Source organism: Talaromyces amestolkiae (genome assembly GCF_001896365.1).
Source record: "Talaromyces amestolkiae strain CIB chromosome Unknown scaffold8.1, whole genome shotgun sequence".
In the NCBI taxonomy this organism is placed as follows: Eukaryota; Fungi; Ascomycota; class Eurotiomycetes; order Eurotiales; family Trichocomaceae; genus Talaromyces; species Talaromyces amestolkiae.
This window is the reverse complement of record NW_024468044.1, coordinates 1,016,036-1,037,458: the sequence shown is the minus strand read 5'-3', so window position 1 is coordinate 1,037,458 and position 21,423 is coordinate 1,016,036. Positions and strand designations below refer to the sequence as shown.

Sequence of the window (21,423 nt, the reverse complement as noted above, 5' to 3'; positions counted from 1 at the left end):
TAACAACTGTAGTCTGCCTCGCTCATGGGTTCAAAAAACGATATATCTTCCGACTTAGTTCGCTCGCCTTCCTGGTGAGTCAAGTCCCATTCCATGATTCGTATTGGAAGCGTCGCAATATGTCGATCCTCCAGGACTGGCTCAGTTATTACTGCAACGTCCTGGTACAAGCTTTGAATGGCCAACCCTACCAGGTATCTTCGTGTGTCGAAAGACAGAGGCTCATCTTGGGAGAGATCGAGTGCCGCTATGTCATACATGATGAATGATTTGTGGAAGAATGATTTTTTGGTGGAGAGTGAGAGGGAGAGGGAGAGAAGACTGAGGTTAAGAGAAGGAGTGATTAAGTGGAAGGCGGAGGAGGCGGTCGGTGGGCGGCACCACCATGGCTTTGTTTGTTTGTAACGTGCGATAAGAGCAATTTTGCGGTGCATTCCATCTCATTGAATAGTTAAAAAACTTTTTTAGGTGGGCTTTTCCACAATAGCTTTGTGGCTTTGGCTTATCCCTCAAAGCAGTCTTGGCTTGGATCCGGATTTCCCTTGTCTGTATTTTTCCGAAATAGGTAAGTAAGTACCTAATTAGGCAACTAAACGACTCCGTAAAATCGAAGCACTTGGACTCAATACCACACGCAGAACTCTGGAGAACGTACTAGGAAATATCAGAAGAAATTAGATCCCCCAGTTTTTGGTCTGGCCATAGCTTCTGAATAACTTATTGTCCTTTGTGACAGAAAGGAAAAGGAATGATATCACTACAACAGATGGGCTCCCAACCTTCGTCTCGACGACGTCTCTATATTTTTTAGATGTTGGCCATAATCGGTCATAGTCGGTCTATTGTTATTTAATGCTTTTCAGGTATCTCACAAATAATTTGAAGAGATTGCTGTCTTTCACGGATGGCGGCAGCCTCAAACAATCGTGCGAGATTCTGCTGGTAATCATGATAAAAGCATCGGAGGTGGCATGAGGACTTGAGGTTCACATTTTCGCTGCAACCCGCTTCAAGGACGCGACTAGATGCATCAGATATGGGAGGACTTCAGGTGACATGATTTGTTAAGATTTATTGGAGACAAGGAGAAGCCGAAATGTCAAGGGGGTTACAACGGCAGCAGAAAAGCGAGAATCACGGTCAATTATGCCTTAGTACTGGCAATCCGTCTCAAGCTCACTGCCTTTTGTTCGCGTTGCCAGGCGGCACTGACAGCAGGGTTATTACAAAACAATTTTTGGAGGGCCTCAGATGTATTTGATAGAGCATGGATACTTCTGGACTTGATGTTGTCATTGGGGAAGTCAAATCTGGCGTTCGGTGGTCAATACTGGAATCGGTGCAAACAAGAAGCGGCGGAATAGTTCATGAACTCTGGTGACAATAATGTGTGCCAAAATCGAGTGGACAGTGAGTTTCTTCAACAGTTTTTGTTTTTTCAGATAATTTACTAACTGCGCTATAGCTGGGGTTTCATGGGACAAGACGGCCACAAATTCTATCCCATGTTCGCATTACCGAACGAGCAATATCAAGAATACAGCCAAAGGAAAACAAAAGTTCTCTCCTTAACCAGGTCCGTGGGCCATGTGTTGAGACAGCCTCAATCGAATTATGCAAGATTCTACTCACACTTAGGATCCGAGCATCTTCGGCGGCATGAGATTAACATTGTAATTGCCAACTTACTGGGTATGCTATGGTCGACTACTCCTGGGTGAGAAGAGACATGGAATGAATCTTCTTCTGGAGAAACTAGATGCATGGTATGAGGAATACATGACAGGAGGTCTGTCAATCCAAATTTGTGGGCCTTGGGGCCTCACATAGAAGACACACGTTGATGACCTAGGCGAGACTTTTCTCGCAGTCATCATTCTGGCCCACGAAGCGGTACAGGTTTTGCAAGCGGGCAGCCTTGTTTTTTTTGGAGTTATTGACTACGTGGTCATTGACTTGATCAGCTATAAGAGAACGTCGGATGATAATTCTCGGTTTGGATATTTAGGAAATATGTGTGCTGGGAAGCTTCCTGTGATTTATTTAATATTGAAACCAACAGATCCTAGGTATTCTGAACAATAATTTCAACTTTGGGTGGCCCTCAGGGTTGAATATTCACTTCAACTAGCTCTATTCCAAATGATCTACAACGTCTCACTTCCACAGCGTCGCAGACTATCTCATCGCGCCGGTAATTTTGTTCTTGCCTACTTCTGTCCCCAGCAAACAATGTACTTCATGTAACCTCCACTTTCAGCCAAGTCCCTTTGAAGACGTTGTGGAAGATCATTCCATTCTTCTTTCCACACGTCTCCAGACATTTCTGCGTTTTGCTTAGCATGAACACCATTTATTAGAATATTAGAATGTCGGTACACACCTTTGAGAACCGTCAAGAAGTTCGGAACACCCGCAACCGCAGTCCTTAGACTTTTCTCTCGAATCGATGGATCCGTAGTCGCTGCACCATACTTGACCAACACCTCAGCTTTTTGGACATTGCGAAGTCCGCTCTCCTCCATCTCCTGAGGAAGATCGGCCATCAGATTCGATTTCGCATACTTTGTACCCGCATATAGATTCTTGTACAAAGAGTCTAACATGTCTATATACTGGTTCTGGGATACTGGGTTCTCAGGAACAGGTGTTGTGATCACTTCCACTAGTTGTAGCCAGCCTCCTGGTTTCAGCAATCCAGCCAAGTTCTGAACTACAAATTCAGGGGTTTGTTCGGGTGCGGCGGCTGCCATGACGAGTCTTTGATGGACAACATCGAATGTTCCCTGCCATTCAGATGGGAAGGGTTCTTTGATCGATTGGTCTTGGAAGTGAGTTCGCTTCGGCGGCGGCTTGGGGTATAGTGATTCGACAACGTCGGTGCCTCTGTAATCGTGCTCTGCTGGAGATGCCGCTTTTTGAAGGTCCACGATCCAACGGCCTGCAAATATGTCAGTTGTCATAACAATGAATCCGAAGTGATTATGACTGGGCAGCCATACCATTTGCACATGCAGAATCTAGGATCCGGAGGCCTGCTTTAGACAAATCTACCGGGGCATACAACAACTTCCCTTCCATAGCTGCTACCACCGTCTCATGCTGATCTTCCAGCCGTACTTGCTCGGTTACGTTGTCATCATCATTCTTCGTTTTGTCCATAAACGCAGTCATATTAGCCGGCATCTTGATTGTCACTCAGTGTATGCTCGCTGTAGCTTTCAAGTCCAGGAGTTGTAAATGCTTGTTGTCTATAGAAATTCTCAAACAGCTTCTCGGGAATGGTGTGTGACCTATGAGCTCAGGATAACATCTACGCGAATTTCGCCACTGCACGCCGACTACATTTCAGTAAAGCCGACGAAGTTCAGCATTCACCGAATTAATCGCCGAATCGATTTCACGTCCGCCCCATGTCGGTGGTTTTGCGTGATTTCTCAAGCCAACGCTGAAAATTCGACGCCATTTCGAGTAGTTCTGGGATCTTAGACCATGATCTACAGCCTATTTCCAATTCCAGGAATTCTCGGACTATTCTGCAAACCTCCGATGACCAAAACTCCGTAGACAAGCCAACGACTTCATAGTGCGATATTCTTACAAAATGTCTTACCACATGGCGTCATTAAAGTGCTATGCAACGTCGTTAGTCATCTAGTAGTACAGAAGACAAATCTGGGGGGGGCCGATTGTCTCCATCCCCCAGACCTGCACTATTAGGGATGGTGTGTCGCCGGCCAAATCAAAAATGCTACAAGACTTATTGTCGTAACTAACTACGCGCTAAAAAGTGCTAAGATCTGTGGAGAAAGCCCATGCTTCATCAGCCCTCGTGAAGCCCGTTGAGTGTTTTATGCTTTTTATGCATTTGGTTAATGGTTGAAAGGAAGTCAGCACTAAGAAATACCGTGCAATACATAGTCAACAAAAGCCAAAACGAATCCAAGACGAAGTTATTACGATACATTACGAAGCAATGTGATGTCAATACGAGCTGCACCTTCGGCTTTGTCGGCACGTACGAACTTTTGAAAATCCTGCTTCGTTAGGAATCCTGCTTCGGAGGTAACTAGTCAATGGGTTGCACCATGAGCGGGTACCGGAAGTTAGGGCTAGGGCTAGGGCTAAACCAGTTTCGTTGCATGGACAGAACATAACAGTAGTCGACCACAGTACTATTTCCCTAGGTTTACTGGCCTGGGAAAAATTCTTGCATAAGCTCTTCTAGGAATCCAGGTAAATTGTTATGTGTATAATTTTTTATAACGAAATTGCGTGTATTCGTTCGTACATACATCATCCATCAACAGTTGAAATAGTTACATGTAAATACTACGTAGTCGGAAGGCTCATTCCCACTCAACAAACCGGCCTTGTAATAACAGCATTTGAGACCTAGAGGCTAATATTGAAACTTCATCCGGAACTCAATATGCTGTTGAACCGTAGTAGTCTTGTACTTTCCGTTAGGCATAGTCCCTGGCTTCCCTGTCTCCATCGGACGCATAATTCCATGATGCTCTGGCGTAATGAAGTACGGCATCGAGTATCGCTTGGAAGTCAATCGGCGTCCCTCTGGCGGCTGAGGGATCATAACCCTGTGCTTGGAGGCAGGGAGGTATCCATTGGTCCAGATCTCGCCGAAATCGCCGATAGTGAGGTATAGCCGCTCCTCGATCTCGGTAGTGGCAGGGRCAAAAGTGCCTGGGTTCAAGCGATCTTCAATCTCGAGGCCCTGGTTCTCGTCTTGAAAGAGGAGCGTGAATGTGGTGAAGTCGGTGTGGGTAGGGCACCAGGTTGTCGATGTACGGTCAATGGTGGATTCGAGGGCAGCTGGGTAGTGGATGAGTCGGAGCCCGTTTTGTTGGCCGGTGTGAATGCTACGTAGGTATTTGGCTGTTTCTTCGTCTGTATCTAGGCCGAGACATATAGCGTTTAGGATTTCGCTGCTTAGATGTTCAAGTTCCCAGAAGAAGGTCGTAGTGAAACCACGGAAACCGGGGAGGGCGTCTTCGTCGATCCAAAGATTATGGTGTACTTTTTCTTCTTCACTGCCGATATCAATGTGTTCCTTTATTGCATTAGTTTAAAGGTAATGAGTACTCGCATTCTAGTTGCTTACCTTCCAATCAAGAGGCTTCTTGAACTCGGCACTTAATTCACCCTCCATTTTCTCCAGCTCCTCCTCCGTATAGATCAAGCATTTCTCTCTTCCAAATCCAGAGTAACCACGATGTGGCACAATACCATCAGGGTGATTAGCCTTCATTTTCTCTTCCATAGGCAAGTCGAAGAACTTGCGGGACCACTCAAAGGCCGTTCTGAGTTTTTCGACACTGATGCCATGTCCGACAACACCACAGGTACCATGTACACGGAGGGACTCGACGAGCTCGTCCGCCTTTTGCTTGCGGAGCCTGGGGTCGCTGACCTCGAGGAAATCGGTTATATCAACTGTTGGGATTGCTGAGGTTGGGGAGATTGAGCCCATTTTTGCTGATCCAGGATGCTGAAGTAATGAATTGAATAAAAAATTTGATAGGAAGTAAGGTCTTGAACTAGGACAATACTCTAAGACGTCAGGTCAGCTTCACTTTTAGAAATATTAATATTAATAAACCATGACATTCCCCAGAAGTAGCCCCCATCCAGAAAACCACCGAATTTAGGGCATGAGAGCGAGGATGCCCCCTCTCGGAGTTACCTAATGCGAGACCATTTGTGCATAACGTACAATTTTGCACATTGTCTTCGGAAAAGTCCTATGTGGATCTTTCCCCATGTGCTTGCCAGCAAGTCATGCCAAATCGTCATTATCGCATACCTTGTGGCAAAAGCACTCGGAATCCGAGTTGCAGCCTGCCGAGAACTTCAAGACATTCATTACGTATCCTCAATTCTAGAACAAGACTGGTGCATATACGCTCACGATGTCACCATCGATTGAGGGGAGACTACATCGTATGCTGATCAAAGCATGGTAGGTGATTTGTAGCGTTCAGTTTAGCAACTGCCGACAATGTACGTACTGTTCAGCTGTTCAACCTTTCCTAGAATAAATTACAAGACGCTTTGAGCTAGAGGCACGTAAGTAAGTGAGGTCCTCTACTTAGGACTCCCTCCGGTAAGCATGTGTGACTAAGGGGCCGAATATACATGTTTTATGCTGAAAGATAGAAGCCTTATAATCCGACGCTATAGGCAAGATAAGGTTGGCAGTCAAGAGACTAGATTTCACTCACCAAAAGTTTATTTTGAACAATTTTGTATAATGCCCTTATTGCAAGCGGAAATAAATCTGGGAGACCCCAGGGCTGATCAAATCAGTGACCATGATCTACGCCAGATATGGAGCTGGAACGCCGACATATCACCTGCAGTCGACGCATGTGTGCACGATCTTCTTAAACAGAATCTTCAACTAGAGACACAAGCAATCTGTTCGTGGGATGGCGAACTAACTTACAGGGAGTTGGACTCCCTTTCGTCACGACTCGCTGATGAATTGATGCGGCTCAACATTAGACCAGAGAGAATTGTACCACTATGTTTCGAGAAGTCGTTATGGATGCCTGTGGCAATGTTGGCTGTGATGAAGGCGGGTGGTGCTTCTTGTGGGGTTGATACTACCCAGCCAGAGGCTCGACTGCAGGCAATAATGGATCAAATACAACCACAGGTTGTGTTGTGTTCGGCAAGTCAACTGAACTTGGCCAAGAAGTTTTCAAAAAATGACACAACCATCATGGTAGTTGACAAGGACAATTTGGAACAGCTGCCACGCATAACAGACTTGCCCTTTGTGCCACCCACAGTCGTCCGTCCAAATAACATGCTATATCTTGTCTTCACATCCGGCAGCACGGGAATGCCCAAAGGCGTCGTCATCACACACAGCAACTTCAGCAGTGCCCTAGTATACCAAACCTCCCGGCTAGGATTCAGGAGGACCTCTCGAGTTCTTGACTTTGCTTCATACGCTTTTGACGCGGCGTGGTACAACACATTACACACCTTCTACGCCGGAGGCTGTCTCTGTATACCCTCTGAGAATGACCGCCGGAATGATCTCACCGGTTGTATCAGCCGCCTACGGCCGAATTTTGCGAATTTAACACCGAAGCTGTGTGAATTCCTTGATACGCCCTCTTTACAGGCGCTAGATATGATAGAACTGGCTGGAGAGGCACCCGATGAGAGGCAAGTTGGTCGAATGAGGACAGTTACCAAAGTGCGTTTTGCCTATGGTCCAGCAGAATGCTCCATCCTCTCCACGGTAACGGATGAGCATGCGGTTTCATCAAAAATTGGTAACGGCCTTGGTGTGCGGACATGGGTGGTCAATGCCGACAATCCAGACGTCCTCTCACCAATAGGATCCGTGGGTGAATTGTGGATTGAGGGCCCCCTCGTAGGGCGTTGTTATTTGAATAATCCTGAGAAAACGGCGGCGGCTTTTGTTAACAGTCCAGCTTGGCTCTTACAAGGAGCACCAGGATTTGAGGGCCGTTCCGGTCGTCTCTACAGGACGGGAGATCTCGTTCGTTATGCTGCGGACGGGTCACTGCTTTTCGTTGGTCGAAAGGACGGACAGGTGAAAATCCGTGGCCAGCGTGTTGAGCTTGGGGAAATAGAGCACCATATCCGTCAAAGCTTACCTGAGAATACGTCGTACTCAGTGGTGGCAGAAGTCATCAGCCCATTGAAAAGCGACAATGCGATACTAGTCGCATTCATCGAGAATACCGACTCCATGGAAGCCGTAATGACTACCTTGGAGTCGAAGCTGGCCAAATTACTGCCGTCATACATGGTTCCGACAGCTTATATATCTGTGGACAGAATTCCAGTATCTCAGACTGGAAAGACTGATCGACAGCAGCTACGTCGACTCGGGGCAACTTACACCCTGGAGCGGTTGGCCGCGTTGAACTTGGCTCGAACGAAAGGTCGTCCACCGAAGACTGCGATAGAACGGCTATTGCAAAGATTGTGGAGCTCTGTACTCAAGATCAATTCAAATGCGATCAATGCTGAGGATAGCTTTCTGAAAATTGGTGGGGATTCAATTGGAATAATGAGGTTAGTAGCGGCTGCTCGTGAGGTGAGTGTTAGCTATCAATTAATCTTTAATCCTATCCCATATCACTCATATTACTTTCTTACCAGGAAGGTTTACTCCTTAGCGTCGGTGATGTGTTCAGACATCCCCGATTGTGTGACTTGGCGAACATTGTGAGAAAGATTCCCTTAGAAGATGTGAGAAGCGAGGTCATTCCTCCATTCTCTTTGCTTGGTGGACAAGATAAGACAACAATCCGAAAGTCGGTCGCTCATATCTGTGGCATCGAGGCCAGCCAGGTTGAAGATGTATTTCCTTGCACACCACTACAACAAGGATTACTAGCGTTATCGGCTCGGAGGGCGGACCAGTATGTAGTACGGAGCGTACATGAGTTGCAACCTTCAGTGCAATTGAGCCAGTTTCGAGCGGCTTGGGAGGCAGTTGTGTCAAAATCGCCAATTCTTCGGACATGCATTGTGGACCTTGATGATCAAGGATTAATGCAAGCTGTGACCAATATACCGATTGAGTGGTCTTTAGACGCAGACACTACTCATAATGAGACAATTCAGTCCGATGTCATGGGTCTCGGAACGCCGCTGGCACGCTTTGCCTTGCAGACAAGTCCCGATGGAGTGCGTCTATTCACGCTCACCATGCATCACGCAATATGTGATGGATGGACCGTGCCTCTGTTGTGCCATATGGCTGAAAAAGCCTACCGTGAGCAAACCTTGCCTCCATCCCCACCCTTCCAGGCGTTTGTTCGACACATTCAGCAACTAGATGGGGCAGATGCAGCCATTAAATGGCGCAAGTATCTAGAGGGAACAGAAGCGCAGGTCTTCCCTCGGGTGTCACAAGCTGCTCAGCAACCAAAGGCGAACACTGAAATGATGCACTCAGTCAGCAGTTTCCGTTGGCCACGTACAGGGGTGACTCGATCAAATATCGTCCGGGCAGCATGGTCAATATTAGTTGCGCAATATACCGCTACTAATGATGTGGTGTTTGGAGCTACAGTATCTGGACGACAAGCGCCTGTGCCCATGGTCGAGCAGATGACCGGACCGACTATTGCCACAACGCCGGTTCGTGTAGTCCTGGACTGGGAAGAAGATATTGATCAATTACTTAAACGGGTGCAAGAGCAAGCCGTTGAAATGGCAGCTGTTGAGCAGATGGGTCTGCAATGGATACGACGGGTTTGTGATGATGCAGAAAAAGCGTGCCAATTTCAAACATTACTAGTCATTCAGCCGCCAGAGAATGAGACAGATAGAAAGAGCTCTTTATTCATGCCGACTACTGACAATAATTGGAAATTGGAGGCTTTCAATCCATATGCACTCCTCCTCGAATGCAGTTTGGCAGATGAAGGCATACAGTTTCGCATCAGCTTTGATTCCACGATTTTGGACGAGCAGCAAGCAAACCGAATGATGCAACAGCTGGAACAGATCCTACGGCAACTGTGCACTCCAGAATCTGGTGCAAAGAAACTTTCGACTATGGATATCATCAGCGAGCAAGATTCAAATGATATCTGGAGGTATAATCGCAATGTGCCGGCTGCGGTAGAAGGCTTCGTCCAAGATCTAATTTTAAAAACCATGTGGGAGCAGCCATCTGCGCCTGCTATATGCGCATGGGACGGGGACTTCACATATGAAGAGCTCCACAGACACTCTACACGATTAGCTAACACACTTCTCCAGCATGGTGTTGGTAAGTAGCAAGCATCGAATCTGTGCGTAGACCTGGCCCTGACTTCTTCTTTCTTCCTAGGTCCCGCAATAATTGTCCCTGTATGTTTACAAAAGTCCAAATGGGCTCCAGTAGCGATGCTTGCGGTTCTCAAAGCTGGAGGAGCGTTTTCCATGCTGCCTCCATCTCTGCCCAGCGGAAGGCGCGAGTCGATGATCTCGGTTATTCAACCTATGGTGGTCATTACAAGCACACAATATGTTCATTATTTCCCCAACGTAGCGACGATCTTTCCTGAAGAGTACGAAAATGTTAGTGGGTTTGATAACAGCAAATATTGCGCCCTCGCTCAGAAAGTAACGCCCAGTACCCTGGCCGCGGTTCTTTTTACCTCTGGGACCACCGGTAATCCCAAAGGCATTATGCTCGATCACCGCTGTCTGAGCACAACCGCGCAGTACATGGCGAGGAAGTTCAACGTCGGGACCCACTCACGGGTGTTCCAGTACGCATCGTATTCCTTTGACGTCAGCATCCACGAGACCATGATGGTTCTTTCGAGCGGTGGTTGCATATGTATTCCATCTGAAGAGGATCGACATAACGACCTTGCGGGAGCGGTACTGAGGCTGGAAGCGAATTGGGCGTCTTTCTCACCCTCCGTGGCCAGGACCATTAGCCCTGAAAACGTTTCGACTCTCGAAACACTTGTATTTGCGGGAGAGGCCTTGACTGATAGAGATGTCTTGCCGTGGGTGGATAAACTGACATTATTCAATTGGTATGGCCCTGCTGAATACTCGCTGAGCGCAACCTCGCTGGTGCAGTTACCTGGTTGGGCTACTGGGACTCTGGGTTTTGGATCAGCTAGTACCTGCTGGGTTGTTCGACCAGAAAACCGAGATGCACTAGCGCCTATCGGCGCTATAGGCGAGCTCGTGGTGGAGGGACCGGGATTGATGATGGGATATCTCCACGATATAAAAAGAACAAATGCCGTGGTAATGACCAATCCATCATGGCTGAACCGTGGCGCACTTTCTTCTCCTGGTCGAAGTGGGCGTTTGTATCAGACTGGCGATTTGGTGAAGTACAATGCTGATGGCTCTCTGACATACATCGGCCGGAAAGATGCTCAGGTGAAAATTCGCGGGCAAAGAGTTGAGCTCGAAGAAGTTGAGCATCATCTCATTAAGCAACTGTACACAATGGGGGCTACCAGTTCTCAAGCAGTTGTAGAGGTGGTCACGCCGGTGGCAAGTGCTAGCCCTAAGCTGGCCGCTTTCGTCAAAGGGGGCGGATCACAGTTCCAGCTCAATGAGCTAGAGAAAAGGCTTGCTTGCGTGCTGCCCAGCTATATGATACCATCTTTGTATATTAGTATTTCGGATATCCCAATCACAGCAAATGGCAAGACAGATCGAAAGAGACTCCGTGCCATGGGAAATTCTCTCACACGTGAGCAGGTGACCTCTCTCCGTCATACACCTGGGAAGCAGCTGCACATACCCGCACGAACCATCATTGAGAAGAAACTCCAAGAATTATGGATATCTATCCTTGGATTGGACTCAATTATATCAATAGAGGATCACTTCTTCGAAGTTGGCGGAGACTCAATTGCGGCTATGCGACTCGTTACTGCTGCTCGACAGCACGGTCTATCTTTTACTGTCGCTGACATTTTCAATCGACCCCTGCTTGGCGATCTTGCATCAATTGCTCGACCAGTAATGACCGCAGCAAATAATGTCGCGCCGCGACCTTTTTCATTGCTTGATCATAATGCCCAGACGTTTGTCCGGACAAAGCTAGCCCACATGACATCAGTCTCGGACGTCTTCCCGGTCACTCGCTGGCAATCAACTTGCATCGATCTAGCTTTAGCCAGTCCTCCACGGCTGCTGGACTATTTCTTCATCGACCTTCCTTCGGACAGTAGCTTGGAGGAGGTGACTCGCGGCTGTAGCGATTTGTGGCGGGAAATGGACATCCTTCGGACGATTTTTATCCCTTGGAGAGACCAGTACCTGCAACTTGTGCCTGAACAATCTAACCTTCCAGTTCAATACCGCTCGGCCGATGAGGGAAATATTGAATACCTGACTGAGAAAATCTATGAAGATGATGTCCAGCAGCCTCTTCTTCTATTTGCTCCCTTCACTCGCTTCTACATTGTCTCTGGTTCAAATGGCGCTATGAGGTTGATTGTCCGGCTGTCGCATGCACAATATGATGGCACAAGCCTGCTTAATCTTATGCAGTGCCTTCGAGCTTCATTCAACAAAGAGCAATTCCCCGACAAAAGTCCTTTCACTGCTTTTATCCAACACACCAGGAGCAACCAGCTCGCAGCTGTCAAATATTGGAGGACGTTACTCGAGGGGTCAAGTTTCACGAGTATTGCAGCTGACCGCATCATTTCCGATTTCTCAAAGCCTTTGATTCCAATTGTTGTTCGGCAGCTTGTAGAATTGTTGCCCTGCAATGATCGTTTCACTCCAGCGACCACTTTCACAGCAGCATGTGCACGCTTTCTGTCTCAAATAACTGGCTCATCCGATGTGACATTCGGAAGATTAGTCTCTGGCCGAGCGATGCTTCCAGTGCAGCTACGCAACGCTGCGGGCCCTTGTGTCAATATCATTCCGGTTCGTGTCCACGATACTCAATCCTTGGAGCAGMCCCGCCAATCGGTTCACGAGCAGCTCATTGATAGTTTGCCGTTTGACACTCTTGGAGCGAAGGAGGTGATTGAAAACTGCACTAACTGGCCACGAGAGACTCGCTCGTTCGGCTTTGTCACGAGCTATCAAGATTTGGGCGATGCCGAAGAAGAAATTAAAGGAGTCTCATGTCGACTACGATGCCTTGAGGATATCAGGCCTGGCATGAGGATGATGGAAGATGAAGCGGTCATGATATTTGCGAAACCGATGGGAGACTACCTCCAAATAACTGTGAACGCGGACGGCCGGGTGTATACTGAGCAAACGGTTCGTCGGTGGTGCGACATGTTGGCGGCTTCCATTGAGGACTTCAGACTGCTTGAACCGTCTCATTAAGTGCTTGTATCTAGTAGCATAATACTTCTGACAATATTGAATTCATCCTTTGTAACTTTGTATGCATGGAGTGACAGTAAGATCTTGAAGGTTCGTGGTCCAACATAGCATACTCAAGAAGCTATAGTCAAGGACAACTCCCGTGAGATGTTCGAGATTTCCCTCAATTTGAAGCAAACATACAAAGTAGCGCATGACAGATAACGGTACCACTGACTGTGATCGACAGTGGTCAGATAGACATTCATTGGAAGTTGTTAAGTTGTTGTCGGTGTTGACTTCGAGCCCCACTTTCCTCCGTCATCTTGTCTCCAGCTCCAGCTCCTTCCCTGTTGACACTTCTTCCATCCAATCCTTTGACGGTAACTCAGAAAAGCAAATTAGACCTTAGACCATTTCAATACTTGCACCATTCAATATGACATCTCCGGCCTGCATCTTCTGCAAGATCATCAAGGGTGCGTTTCTAACACCCTTCACGTTTCCCTCACGTAGCTCCCCCGCATTCAAGAATATCGAAGATACCGAGGACGGAGACCAGATATCATCGCTTCAATGCTCCCAATACATCCAATCCAGTTGACCGAGTGAATATATATTTCCTAGAACGAAACTGATATCTAATGATTAGGTGACATCCCATCCTTCAAAATCTTCGAAAGCGACAAGGTCTTTGCATTCCTCGACATTCAGCCCTTGAGTCGCGGGCACGCTGTATGTTCCTTTGCTTTTTTTTTTTTTTTTCAAATCGCAATCTCGTTGAGCAGCACATCACACCGATATCTGTGTATGTATGTATCGATGATTCAGGCTAACGCGATTGTCACTCCATGAAATAACAGCTCGTCATCCCCAAATATCACGGCGCAAAACTCGTGGATATCCCGGATGAGTATTTGACTGAGCTTCTGGTATGTATACCTCCAAATCTCCAAGAAAACGAGAACCCAGCGTGGCATAGGGCGATCATATGTAATCAAGGAGCAAAATGCGGACCTTGGAGGCCATCCTCCTGACCCCCTCMCCCCCGCCTCTATTACATGAAATTAGCTTTACTGACAAGAGCCTTGAAAATATAGCCCGTCGCGAAGAAAATCGTCGTAGCAACCGGTGCTGAAGATTTCAATGTCTTGCAGAACAACGGCCGTGCTGCGCATCAGCTTGTTGATCACGTCAGTCCCATTTATCTATCTCTCATAAGAACAAGAAAAAGCTAACCACTTGAGCTTTGCACAATAGGTTCATTTTCATGTGGTAAGTTCTCAACTTTTTTGAAAATCGGAGTATGGAGGTGTTGCTGATATGACACACAGATCCCAAAGCCGAACGAGACTGAAGGTCTCGGAATCAAATGGCCCGCTCAGGCGACTGATATGGACAAACTCAAGGCCTTGTTTGAGGAGCTCAAGAGCAAGATGTAATCGCATCTCTCTTCTTACGACTTGAACGGGGGGTAGCTTGGGGAAAATGGGTCATAGGGAAAAACGGCTTTTGAAAAGATTCATTCTGTTCAATTGATGCTATGATAACTCTGATAACTCTTTCTGGCTGGTCCATATATATCGGCAGACTATATATGGACTATATCTAGACCTCAAGTGCTGTTGCGGAAAATAATTCAGATCCAATCCTTCCAGCAAAACGAAAATACCTATATAATCACACATATCCTGAACATAGTAGTCAAATCAGGCGAAAATCTGTACATAAGTGTTCAACAGCTCAAATGTATCTAGATGGTGTAAACACCTCCAGATGATAGATTTCTGAATTCCAATAAAACTGTTCCATTAAAACTGAACTTAGATAGACATAGTTTAGTTGGCGGAAACAGCAACGGCGGGAGCAGCGGCCTCAACGCCGTTGACCTCTGGAGTAACGGCGATTTCAGCCTTCTTCTCGGTTTCTACAGTGGGGGCTGGAGCTGTTCCATTGGTCTCAACCTTCTTCTCTTCAGTCTCGGCGGTACTTGGTTCAGCGGTACTTGGTGCAAGGGCTGTTGTGTCCTTTGGCTCTTGTTCAGGATAAAATTTGACCTTTCCGCCACCAAGAATGACTCCATTGCGGTCATATACAGAGCGAGCACGGATGTATGGGTCTGTTTCCCAGTAACCCTTCGAGTATTTTTGAGCGAGTTCTTCTCTCTTGGCTTTCCATGACTCGACGCCGGCCTCATCGTTCTTGTTAGCGGCCTCAATCCAGTGCTTTGTGGCATCTTGTAGCTCTTGTGCAAGGGCTCTTTGTTTGGAAAGGACTTCTTCGCGTTTGGTGGTGTCTTTCATAGCGTCGTTCTCGCCTGGTTGGGCTTCAATATATTCGAAAGTGGCTTCGTCTTCACCACCAAATTCTTTCAAGATACGGCTGCGGTCGATGAACTGTTCTAGGTCTTCGGTAGTATTGGTGAAGTGGACCTTGGCTGCGACAACAGGGTCGAGCCATCCCCTGATGATCTTCCATATGCCTAACATGAATTAGATATGCTCTGTAAACACAAAAGCGGGTCACATACCTGAGAATATCCATGGTGCTTGATGGATGAGCACAGCACCAAGGGACTCTGGATAGTTGGCTTCGAAGCACTTGATAATAAACTTGACGGGAGCATAGTCCTGCATGGCGTTAATAAACTGACACTGAATCATGTTGAGTGACGTACCATATTAGCTAATGTGAAACCGGTCATATCAAACAGGATCACTGCAGTCTCAATAGGTCGTGGAAGCATGAGCCGAGCAGTCTCGATCATGTGAACTGTATATCTTTCGGTACTCTTCTCAGAGTGGACACCAATCTTATGCATCTTGACTCGAATCAAGCAAATCGGTCTTCCTTGCTTGTCGATTCCAGTGATAAAACTCTTGCCCATGCGGGTCTGTGCCATGAAATCGCCACCCAGTTTCTTAGCATCATAATCGGAGCTCTCCGACATTTCTATGGCCTTTGCTTCGCCTCCCTCCATTACATCGTCATCAACATGCATTTCTACAAGACGCCATCGCATGGTTGATACGAGCATAACGACGGCTTTGTTGACATCCCATTTTCGGGCACGAAGAAATCTTAGAAGAAGAGCATCTGGGTGGTCGGCCTTGAGCATACTCCACAGACTTTCGCGCAATTGCTCAGGTTTGAGGTCGGCCACGGCCTGTTTGAACTCTTTATTCTGTCCATACTTGTCGTCTTGGTCTGATAAAGTTAAGCCGCCGACATCTGGCGCAGCCGTTTCCTCCTTTTTCGCAGCACCGAAGCCGAAGAACCCACGCCTCGACTTTCTCTTTGAATCAGGACTCTCTGGTGGGTTGGTGGGAGTCTTTTCCAGCTGATCACCTTCGAGTTTAATGCCGAACAATTTGAACAAAACTGCCCACATCTCTCGGAGCTTGACCTCTTGCTCCTTTGTGAGGTTGCCAAGGTGGCCATCAGGGATCTCGTTCGAATTCATTTTGAGCGTATCAATAATTCCAGTAAAGTCGTAGTGATACTCCTGGTCAGATTGTTGCTGGATGAAAGTATCCTGGGGCGAAGTCTCCTTTTCAGATGCTGTGTGAAATAGTAATTGAATTGCTGCAGCGCCGCCAATCACACACGTAATTCCAACTACTCCCCAACCAAATGATGCGTGCCTCGGTTGTTTGGAGCGAATTGCGGAGCCAGGTCTAACGTGATTGTGGTGAAATAATCTCTGAGAGGGCCAGGGCGCTGGGGTAATTTGCGGGGAAGCAAGCGACGCTGATCGTTGCAAGCCTTGCGATAAGGGCGACGAGACGAAAAGACGAGGTTGACTGCCAAAAAAAGCCGAGTGGCAGCGTTGAACAGCACGCATGTGCTTCTGACTTTAGCCCAGATTTGACTTAAAATTAAAGCCAGGGGAGATTGGTTGGAACGATTGCGCTTGTTAAGTAGTGCCTGCACAGCGCCAAGGATCAAACTCTCCTTTTAGTGTCGGCGGAGCCTTCGGATGCCTCGATGATATGAATGAGTCGGGATAGTAAATTTTAGAGAAAGATGAAGACAGGCTGAATGCTCAATAATAATGATATAGTAGTAACACTTGAGGCAATAAGAATATGTCCATCCCAGAGTCGATTGAGCGGAGCAAAGAAGAGGAACTTTAGAGATCTGCGGCTGCGGCAAAAGTTGGATAGAAAGTGTAAAACAGGCAGGTGCGTCACTGTACCGATCAATACGCGACGTTCGAGCATAAAAGGCTGCTGATTGGCGGAATGCTGTATCTTTGTGCGTATTTTACTTCCCCACTCGTATCATGCGGTAGACAAACTTACAGCGAACTAAGCATCCCTCGCGTTCATCCCTCAAATCACCAAAACAAACCAGACTAAACTGTCCAACAGGGCATAGGCTGACCAGAAAGCAATCAATTTGCATCTTTTGCATCATACCTTTACGGCGCCACGCTAGCCTCTTATCTCCTTCGGTGCTACCGTTTCATATGTATCAGATACCAAAACTGGCATATACCGAGGCTCGTCAAATTAATATCATATCGTGATAAAGATCGATCTCGCTGCGCTCCCTGCTCCTCGTGGCTGCTGTCAATCATTGCCCCTCTTTGGCAGTCACACCTTCGTTACGAATCACGACTCACGACATCATGGACACCGCCCCCAGGTCCTCCTCCCGTCCTCGACCAACATCCAGACCAACAACGCCGCTACGTCCTAGTTCGAGGTCGTCAATTCGCAATTCACATGGATATAGCGACAGTCTAAACGCAGCTGGATATGAAGAGCCTGCCATCAACTCGCTGGAACCGCAATTTGCCGAGCTGGCGGACTCGATGGCTGACCTAGAGGCAAACTTTATGCACCTTCAATTGATGCACGAAAGTCTGTCGAGGTTTAGCGAGAGCTTTGCCAGTTTTCTGTATGGGCTAAACATGAACGCCTTTTGCGTTGATTTTCCAGAAGTATGTATACTCACCTAGAGATACGACGCTATCGCTAACCGTCTTAGGCTCCTATTCCTGAGTCTTTCAAGAGAGCACTAGAAGCCAAGGCGCAACAAGGTAAACGATACGCCCTTGTGTCACCTTCACTGGCTAACATTGCGATGTCTAGAATCACTGTCGCACAAGACAGGACAGGATATCGATGCGACCTTTTTGTAAGAACCAATTCGCTCGATATTAAGGCGTACCAGGCTAATTAATACCCTCTTCTACAGAACAACGGATACATCATTCGTCGACAATCCCCCCGCCACGGTCTCGTCCAAAGCTACGCCGAAGAAAGCACCTGTTTCATCTCGAGGGCGCGGCAGTACCAGAGGTACTGCTAGTAGTCGATATGCTACGAGAGGATCTGGGACAGCCAGAGGTCGTCCGAGTGGACTACCACGGGGTAGCGGGTTGCCCCGCGGGAGAGGAAATCGCTGAGCTATGTGCATTGGATAAAGATGGTTGGATATTGACTCACATATTGCCGCTATGGTCTCACTGGCCATAGATATCATCCTAGCTATGCCATGCGTAGAAGTGTATCGCCAGATGGTTTGATACTGCACAGCAGCGCGTCCAGTTTCGTACTGTAAACGGACATTGACCACCAAAGAGAGGCCTAGACAGTGATCGATATGGTCATGTCCGGTGCCGGGAATGATACATGCCTAGGCAGATAGACATAGCCATAGAATCTCACGATTCTTCTTAAATCAATCTGCTACAGAATTGCAGATCACAAATATAGACACGAGACCAGGCAGCTCACAGGCGTTAATTACTATCGTAGACCGAAGTAAACAGGCTAGGAGCTGCGGGTCTTGCCGCGGCCTATTCCCGATGGGTAAATGGCTCCGTTTTGCCGCCAGGAGCAACACCTTTAATTTCATGCTTCTCCATCAAATTCTCCTTCTTCCCCGTCTAGGCCCGGGGAGACCATACCATACTGTCCTTTTCGACTGGGTTCCATCAGTAACAGGATCAGTCGTGCTGGTGTGCGTCGTACTCTCTGTCTGATTTTGAGCGAGTGACCGCAGAACCTTCATAGGGGCGAAAGCGGCGGCTGTTGCATCTGTCTTGGCATTGGTTCGGAGGCATCCTCCACAACGTCGATTGATAGTTGAACATCACCGTCTGAATTACTTGTCTTAAAAATAGTCACTGGTCAGAGCTACCTGCCTGTCTAGACACCCGGCTTGCTACTTAGCTGTTTTGCCTACTGCTTCTCTTGCATATTGAATCGGTGACAAAGCCGGAAGTGTCTCGACGACTTGCTTGCTTATCATTGACACCGATTGCTTCTGATCCAAGTATTGTTAGGGCTATTACGCCTGGATTGACTACCAGCAGGCAAATCTGTACATTCGATTTGGTTCCGTCCTTACGACATCCCAGTCAGCTGGTCTGACTTGAGTCGACCGGAAATCTTGAGTCTGCTCTCCTTTACTTGAATATTTGACATCGCCATTATGGCTGCTGCGGTCGCCAGTCTGGCTACTGTGATTCAGGTCAACATCCTTACAGAAGCCGAATACGGCTGTGGTATGTAGCAACCCTTCTGAAGAGGACTTATCCTAGACTAACGAGCAAAGAACATCTGTCTGTCGTATTAAAAGATGATAGTCGTGGCTCCAACTTTATCGTTTCTTACATGAAACAAGCTGCAATGAGAATGACCAAGAACAATCGGAAACATGATGGTGCAAATGGTATCAAAGCATCAATGTCGCAGCGCTTGTCATTGAAGCCAGTTTATATTTGTATCGATTGCTCGGAGAAGCACACCAATGGCAACCGAAAAGTGCATAGCGAAAAGACAGGTCATCAATTTTGTAAGACGATTGACACTACTAGTTTTGATCAAAAACTAACCCGATCTAGACATTGACTCTCGCACTGGTGCCCTTTTCTGTCAATCTTGTCAAGATTTTATATACGATCATGAATTGGAGAAAATCCGGATTCGGGCGGCCGGATTGTGGTCGAAAGACCCGCTTGACCGTGGTCAAGATGGCTCGCGAGTTACCAGCTCGATAGAGTCGGCGGTACAAGATGCCTACTCACAAGCCAAAAAGGCTAACAGCATCGCTCTATCGCAGGATAACCCCTTATCAAAACCTAGCAGGTACATTCTTGACGTTCTCAGTCAGTTGAGCAACAAGACGCGGAAACGAAAGGCAAGCGAAATGTCTATAGGCGAGAGTAATGGAACCCGAGACCACACATTTTTGAATGGAGTGACTACGATGGAAGTGCCCGAGGCTGATGAGACTTATATCAAAACTAACGCTACGAAACGGACGTGTCAAAGTGAAGGTGTCCGAGGTCTTTTTAACTTGGGACAGACCTGTTACATGAATGTGGTCCTGCAGACGTTGCTACATGAGCCATTGCTAAATGCATACTTTTTGGGAAACGGGCACAAATACTACGACTGTCAAGTTGATGGTTGTGTGTTGTGTGCTATGAGCAGGGCATTTGCAGAATTTAATGGCTGTGATAAGAAAGATGGATTTACAGCGGAGACTATGTTATATTCGACTTGGAAGAACCATCCTGTAAGTCTATTTACGCTTTTTGGCGGAATTGGGCCGTGTACTGACTGAATGATATAGCCTCTTGCGGGAAACCACCAACAGGACGCCCACGAGTTTTATCAATTTCTTGCCGGCGGCCTACACACAGCCTCGTCCGACGAAAACGACCAGTTGAAATGCAATTGCTTCTTCTGCAAAGCACTATTCGGCAAATTCCAAAGCACACTGACCTGCCCGATCTGTCGGCATACCAGTCCGACTGAGCAGCCACTGCTGGAGCTCAGTCTGGACGTGCAATTGCACTCGAAGAAAAGACAGATGAATGGCAAATTGCACGGGTCGGTGACACCGACATTAGCAGGTTGTCTGCAGTCATGGGTGACGCCTGAAGAGTTGATTATGGAGGGATATCAATGCCAAGGCTGTCACAGTTATCCAGACAAGCTGACCAAACAATTGAGGATCAAGCAATTGCCAGCCATGCTATGCATGCAGATGAAGGTATTCCTTATCATCGTTCCTGTTTACAGCTCTATGCATGTTCAACGAAACTGACCTGTCTAGCGATTCGAACAAACCGACTCTGAAACACGCAAAATGCAAGGCAAAATCGACTTTCCGCTCGAAATCAACATGCAGCCCTACACCGTGGCCTCTAACTCATCCTCTTCGTCCAAAAAGGGAGGCATATCACGCAGTGATATATACATGTACGACCTCGCATCGGCCATTGTGCATGATGGCGCGGGCCTGAATGAAGGGCACTACATTGCGTATATACGGCAGGGGGATCGGTGGTGTTTGTTCAACGATGACAAGGTCACGTTGGTGTCCGAGGGGGATGTATTGAATGCGGATGCGTATTTGTTGTTTTATACGTTGAGGTCGTTGAGCTTTGGGAAGTAATTTTGAGATAGATTGATTGGTATATAGATTGCTTAGATATGTGTGCAATTGGAGATGTATGATTGAATGTATGATCACCTTCTGGTGTATATCTAAGGTACGAACTGTAGATGCGGTGAGACGTCTTGGTCGAAACAATACCTAGGTGAGGCCAATGGACTACATGTATGCACGGCTTTTTCTGTG

General features: G+C 47.3%; 7 protein-coding genes across 7 annotated transcripts; 4 read left to right on the top strand and 3 right to left on the bottom strand.

Moving 5' to 3' along the window:
* Positions 1 to 2,210: 2,210 nt before the first annotated feature.
* Positions 2,211 to 3,186, bottom strand: BHQ10_004905 (uncharacterized protein; the record flags this gene model as incomplete). Its single annotated transcript, XM_040877322.1, has 3 exons — positions 2,211 to 2,326; positions 2,384 to 2,941; positions 3,003 to 3,186. The coding sequence occupies 3 exons, from the start codon at positions 3,184 to 3,186 to the stop codon at positions 2,211 to 2,213; spliced, it is 858 nt and encodes a 285-aa protein (XP_040733409.1).
* Positions 3,187 to 4,402: 1,216 nt separating this feature from the next.
* Positions 4,403 to 5,491, bottom strand: BHQ10_004904 (uncharacterized protein; the record flags this gene model as incomplete). Its single annotated transcript, XM_040877321.1, has 2 exons — positions 4,403 to 5,071; positions 5,123 to 5,491. 2 exons carry the CDS (start codon positions 5,489 to 5,491, stop codon positions 4,403 to 4,405), a joined length of 1,038 nt encoding a protein of 345 aa, XP_040733408.1.
* Positions 5,492 to 6,745: 1,254 nt separating this feature from the next.
* BHQ10_004903 (uncharacterized protein) lies at positions 6,746 to 12,837 on the top strand (the record flags this gene model as incomplete). Its single annotated transcript, XM_040877320.1, has 3 exons — positions 6,746 to 8,104; positions 8,170 to 9,793; positions 9,854 to 12,837. The coding sequence occupies 3 exons, from the start codon at positions 6,746 to 6,748 to the stop codon at positions 12,835 to 12,837; spliced, it is 5,967 nt and encodes a 1,988-aa protein (XP_040733407.1).
* A 418-nt stretch (positions 12,838 to 13,255) lies between these two features.
* Positions 13,256 to 14,258, top strand: BHQ10_004902 (uncharacterized protein; the record flags this gene model as incomplete). Its single annotated transcript, XM_040877319.1, has 6 exons — positions 13,256 to 13,295; positions 13,469 to 13,551; positions 13,680 to 13,748; positions 13,917 to 14,009; positions 14,077 to 14,091; positions 14,151 to 14,258. The coding sequence occupies 6 exons, from the start codon at positions 13,256 to 13,258 to the stop codon at positions 14,256 to 14,258; spliced, it is 408 nt and encodes a 135-aa protein (XP_040733406.1).
* Positions 14,259 to 14,654: 396 nt separating this feature from the next.
* Positions 14,655 to 16,279, bottom strand: BHQ10_004901 (uncharacterized protein; the record flags this gene model as incomplete). The annotated part of the gene is made up of 3 exons (XM_040877318.1): positions 14,655 to 15,298; positions 15,347 to 15,446; positions 15,494 to 16,279. The coding sequence occupies 3 exons, from the start codon at positions 16,277 to 16,279 to the stop codon at positions 14,655 to 14,657; spliced, it is 1,530 nt and encodes a 509-aa protein (XP_040733405.1).
* A 1,170-nt stretch (positions 16,280 to 17,449) lies between these two features.
* On the top strand, positions 17,450 to 18,232 carry BHQ10_004900 (uncharacterized protein; the record flags this gene model as incomplete). Its single annotated transcript, XM_040877317.1, has 4 exons — positions 17,450 to 17,764; positions 17,812 to 17,863; positions 17,916 to 17,961; positions 18,022 to 18,232. 4 exons carry the CDS (start codon positions 17,450 to 17,452, stop codon positions 18,230 to 18,232), a joined length of 624 nt encoding a protein of 207 aa, XP_040733404.1.
* Positions 18,233 to 19,263: 1,031 nt separating this feature from the next.
* BHQ10_004899 (uncharacterized protein) lies at positions 19,264 to 21,237 on the top strand (the record flags this gene model as incomplete). The annotated part of the gene is made up of 5 exons (XM_040877314.1): positions 19,264 to 19,336; positions 19,387 to 19,626; positions 19,676 to 20,352; positions 20,410 to 20,832; positions 20,896 to 21,237. The coding sequence occupies 5 exons, from the start codon at positions 19,264 to 19,266 to the stop codon at positions 21,235 to 21,237; spliced, it is 1,755 nt and encodes a 584-aa protein (XP_040733403.1).
* Between the last annotated feature and the right edge of the window lie 186 nt (positions 21,238 to 21,423).